This window comes from Epinephelus moara, chromosome 20, assembly GCF_006386435.1.
Source record: "Epinephelus moara isolate mb chromosome 20, YSFRI_EMoa_1.0, whole genome shotgun sequence".
Lineage (NCBI taxonomy): Eukaryota > Metazoa > Chordata > Actinopteri > Perciformes > Serranidae > Epinephelus > Epinephelus moara.
Window position 1 is genome coordinate 19,961,711 of NC_065525.1, and position 4,717 is coordinate 19,966,427.

Sequence of the window (4,717 nt, forward strand, 5' to 3'; positions counted from 1 at the left end):
CTGCAACACTATGAGTGGGTGAGGGCAGTGGTGGAATGTAAGGAAGTACATTAACTCAAATACTGTACTTGCACTTAGAATTTTCAGGCACTTTTACTTTACTTATATATTTTCATTTTCTGCTACTTTATACTTGTAATAAACTACATTTCAGAGGCAAATACTGTCACCTACTTTGCATTCTGTTCATGGGCAGATTTTGAGACATTGGGCACAGATTTACTTAGGGCCCCACCACCTCCTCAAAATAGGAGCAGGACACACAGTCGTTGTGGTGGTTTTGAGTCTCTTTGCAGTCGTTATGCATCTTTTTGTGTCACTTTGTGGTAATTTTGTGTCTCCTTGTGGTGGTACTGTGTCTCCTTGGTTTAATTTATGTGTATCTTTAAGTAAATTTGTGTCCTTGTGGTAGTTTTGTGTTGATTTGTAGTCATTTGTGTCTCTTTGAAGTAATATTGTAATCTGTATTTAAAATGTGATACTGTGTAATATATTTAACGACCCAATAGTATATAAATCCTCGAAGATGAGCTCCACCTCAATCAGCTATAACATTAAAACACTGTTTACATGTTAATACATCAATGGTAATAGCCCAGTAATTTAATAATATAACACTGACAGGGCAAACACTTTTACTTTTGATACTTTAAGAAGCCTACGTTTTGCTGAAAAAACTTTTGTACTTTTCTTAAGTGAATGCAGGAATTTTACCTGTAATTAAGTATTTCTCTATTGTGGCATATTTTTATTTAAGTAAATGATTTGAATACTTCTTTCACTAATGGTTAAAGGTTACCAAACACCCTAACAGTTATTTTTAGTAGTATAAGGGCTTGGGATCTAAGCTGATCTGCTTTTGTTTCTGTCAACAATATGTTGTTGCAGTATGCTGTTCAAACTGCTGCCGTCAGGAAGGCGGTTCAGGTCCCTGAAATCCAGGATCAACAGACTTAAAGACAGTTTTTATCCTTGGGCCATTAGAACCCTAAACTCCTCACTCTAACCACTGCTGCTTTTATCACCCGTTAAATTGTGAACTTACTGAATAACAACTGTTTACATCAACGACACTGTGCAATATCTGTGTACTTTACCTTGCACTACAGGACTTGCACTTTTGGGTGTGCATCATTGTATATTCTTTTTATTTGACTCCTTTAATCTTTTTATTTGACTCCTTTATTACTATGCCATTCTTTTATACTATTTAATTTTTTTACAGATTCTATCCTTTTTTTTTCTACTTGATTATGCACTGTACTGAGGAAGCTGCTACAATTTCGTCATGCACCAGTATGATGGCAATAAAGGAAATTCTGATTCTGATTCTGATTCTGATGTAGGCTATAGGATGTATAATTGTTCTTTTTTTATGTTATGAAAAAGTAAAAGGTAAGTATAAAAAGCATATGTTAGACTGCCCCCTGATTTTAATTCATATGTATCTAAGGAATAATTTTTCTGCTATTTCTTCTGCTGTTATCAAATACCAACCTTTTATAATATTAAAATGTAAAATTATTAAACATTAAACTTGTAATTACACTGATATTAACATACATTTATACAATTTTAATATGGAAACTACGAGATCATTCAAGTACCATTTCTAGAAACAATTATTCTGAAAACCTGAACCGGAAATACACCAATAAACACCGACGAAGAAGAACACGTGTAACCAAGGAAGCCGGATGAATGAAGCTCATGATGAAGCTAGCTGAGTTAAGCTAACACACCGGTGCTGAGAAAAAACAGGATATAAAACAAATTATGCGAATGTGAATAAGAGTTTGTTGTGTGTTTTAAAAAAGGCCTTTAATCTGTTGTTTGTTCCAGGACACTGGCTTTGACACGGTGATATTACGCGACTGTCAAAATAAAAAGGTGAGTACATGATTGTGTTACGGAAAAAAAAAACAGTAGCTATTAGTTTCTGTCACAGAAATCAGTGGTGGAATTTACTCACGTAACATTACTGTACTTTATTATTAATTTGAGGTTTGTTTATTTTACTGCTAATTCACTACTGCATTCAATTCAGGGGGACATGCTGTACTTTTTTACTTTACTGTTTTACACTTGTCTTATCAATGTATTATGTTTCATAAATTCATAATATATTTTGTACATAAAAAAGATATTGATTAATATTTATATTTATACATTTATCTGTAATAATAATCCATTAGTGCATACAGTAACAACAGCACTCACTGGGTCAGCAATATGAGTACTTTTACTTATACCTACTTACTTGATACTCTAAGTACATTTAGCTGATAATATACATGTGCTTACACTTGAGTAATATTTAAATGCATGAGTTTTACTTGTAATGGAGTACTTTAACTGTGTGGTACTGCTACTTTATCACTTAAATAAAGGATCTAAATACTTTTCCAACCTCTGTTCAGTGTGAAGGGGGGTCTGTTTAGGGTTTCTGTCCTCCACTGATGTTAACAACCCTGGTTGTAGAGTTTAGTACACTAAATTAAATGACATGCCAGTTTAATAACTGATAAAATGAACTGGCAACAATTTAGATAATTGATTAATTTAGTTTAGTTTATTTATTTGCACATACATGTGTGTAGAAACGATAGTATAATGTTAAAAGTTTAAACATTGTGCAGGAGAGGTTAGAAGCCAAGAAATGTCTTACGAAGATGCCTCCCTTATTAAATATCAGCAATCATACATAAAGAAAAAGGTGAAAACAAACATTGCATAATTGATCAAAGTTACAAGACTAAGCAGTAATACAAAACTAATAGAAATGTACAAATTACATAAAAATTTTGTTTATAAGTTAAAATGCATCACATATGTATTAATGAAGTGTTATGAGTCTTTGCAAATTAGTCCCTTTAGATGTTTTTAAATAATGATAATATAGATTTTGATTGCATAGTTGATTGATTGATGTTGATTAGTAGTTGATTTATCAATAAAATCACAGGCAGACTAATCAATAATTGTTCTTTGCAGCCATGTTCACAGGCTACTCATGTGACCCAGCGCTCTGTCAGCAAAATGACATCTAAAAGACCTGCTATAGTGAACCCCATTGTCAAACCTCATGCCTCTGTGCCTCACTGTTCACCAGCAGATCCAACCATGCCACTCCAGTTTGTGTATAGCAACCGGGACTTTGTCACAGATGTGCATCGGAGCAGCAAAAGCAGACTTGGGGTTGAATCACCGCCAACCAAGTTTGACACGACCATCCAGTCCGGCTGGACAGACAGGATGAACAGGGGGCTCTTCCGCTACCATCTGGGTGATTTACAAAAGCGTATCCTGCCGGGTCCGCATGGCTATGTGGCCCAGCTGAATATTCAAAGAGGAATAGAGAGAAGAAAGCCTCAGGAGATACTCAGCATTCAGCAGGAGTTCAGTGCCAAGCAGTTTAATTTTAACAAAATCAATCCAGAGGAAATCATATTTGAGATGATTAAGGACGCTGAGGGAGGACATGAAAAAGGACAGGTGCATCAACCCTGCAGGATGGTTGTGCTGGTCAATGTCAGCCCTTTGGAGTTTGGACATTGTCTCTTTGTTCCAGATCCTTCACGCTGTTTCCCACAGGTCGTGACGAGGTTCGCCCTCCAGGGTGGTATTGAATCTGTGCTCCTGAGCTCCGATCCTGGCTTCCGTGTGGGGTTCAACAGTCTCGGAGCGTTTGCGTCTGTCAATCATTTGCACCTACATGGGTACTACCTGGATCATGAGCTCAAGTTAGAATCGATGCCAGTCAAACCGCTGGTCCCGGAAAAGGGGTTTTATCACTTGTTGGACTTTCCTGCAGGCTTTTTGTTTTACACAGAATCAGAGGGGGTGGAGAAAGTTGCAGGAGCAATCTGTCAAGTCACAGACTTTCTTGTGGACCGTAATATTGCTCACAACCTGTTCTTGACTAGAGGATGTCCGCCCTGTGATCGCATGCAGAACGAAAAGGATCACAGTTCGAGAAAGGGTGTTCGTATCGCTGTATGGCCCAGAGCATCGTGCTTCGGTGCCAAGGAGGAGTCTGCCTTCAATGTTGCGCTCTGTGAGCTGGCTGGACATTTACCATTTAAGAACAAGAAGGACTACGAGCTCACTTCTGAGAGAGATGTAATAGGTATCATCCAGCAGTATCTGTTGCCTGACGCAGAGTTTCACACGCTGGAACAGCAGCTTACTCGTCATTTGTTGGATTTATAGTGTGTAGACATTAAAGACTTTTTAAATCCTGTGCTGGGAGTTCAAATCAACCAGAAGCTACGCATTCTTCACAAGTTCTGTAATATGTTCAGGCTTTTGTTGACATCAATAAGTAAAAGGAATATCTTTACACTTGATTATACTTTGGGAACTATAAATCTTCTGTCCTGTATCTGGCCTAAACAAAACACTGGATGAGCACAAAATATCTTCTTATACAAATATATCAGTCAGAATAAACTGTATTTAATGGACGACTTGATTGCTGTATTAAAACTTGTCAAATAAACTGCCAAAAAAACTTTATCTTAAGATATTTAAGTCAATTTTGTATTTATTTAGGGAGTGTGCATGTGAAGCATAGCGACACACATTTTGGTTATTTAAGTCATAATACAATTTTGTGGCGATTTTAAATATGTTGCGATATGCTGAGTATTGCAATAAAATATATTACAATATATTGCGATTTATTACATTTTTTTTAAGTGTAAATTATGTCCCC

The 4,717-nt window shown here is 36.4% G+C and overlaps 1 protein-coding gene across 6 annotated transcripts; it reads left to right on the forward strand.

The window, feature by feature from the left end:
- The first annotated feature begins 1,677 nt into the window (after positions 1-1,677).
- On the forward strand, positions 1,678-4,717 carry gdpgp1 (GDP-D-glucose phosphorylase 1). 6 transcript variants are annotated; one of them, XM_050073157.1, is made up of 3 exons: positions 1,709-1,727; positions 1,843-1,890; positions 2,995-4,710. In XM_050073157.1, exon 3 carries the CDS (start codon positions 3,040-3,042, stop codon positions 4,210-4,212), a length of 1,173 nt encoding a protein of 390 aa, XP_049929114.1. In that variant the 5' UTR covers positions 1,709-1,727; positions 1,843-1,890; positions 2,995-3,039; the 3' UTR covers positions 4,213-4,710. The 6 variants fall into 6 exon arrangements, with proteins under 6 accessions (XP_049929117.1, XP_049929115.1, XP_049929112.1 ...); XM_050073156.1 differs by having other exon boundaries at positions 1,726-1,744; XM_050073160.1 differs by having other exon boundaries at positions 1,678-1,890; positions 3,147-4,717.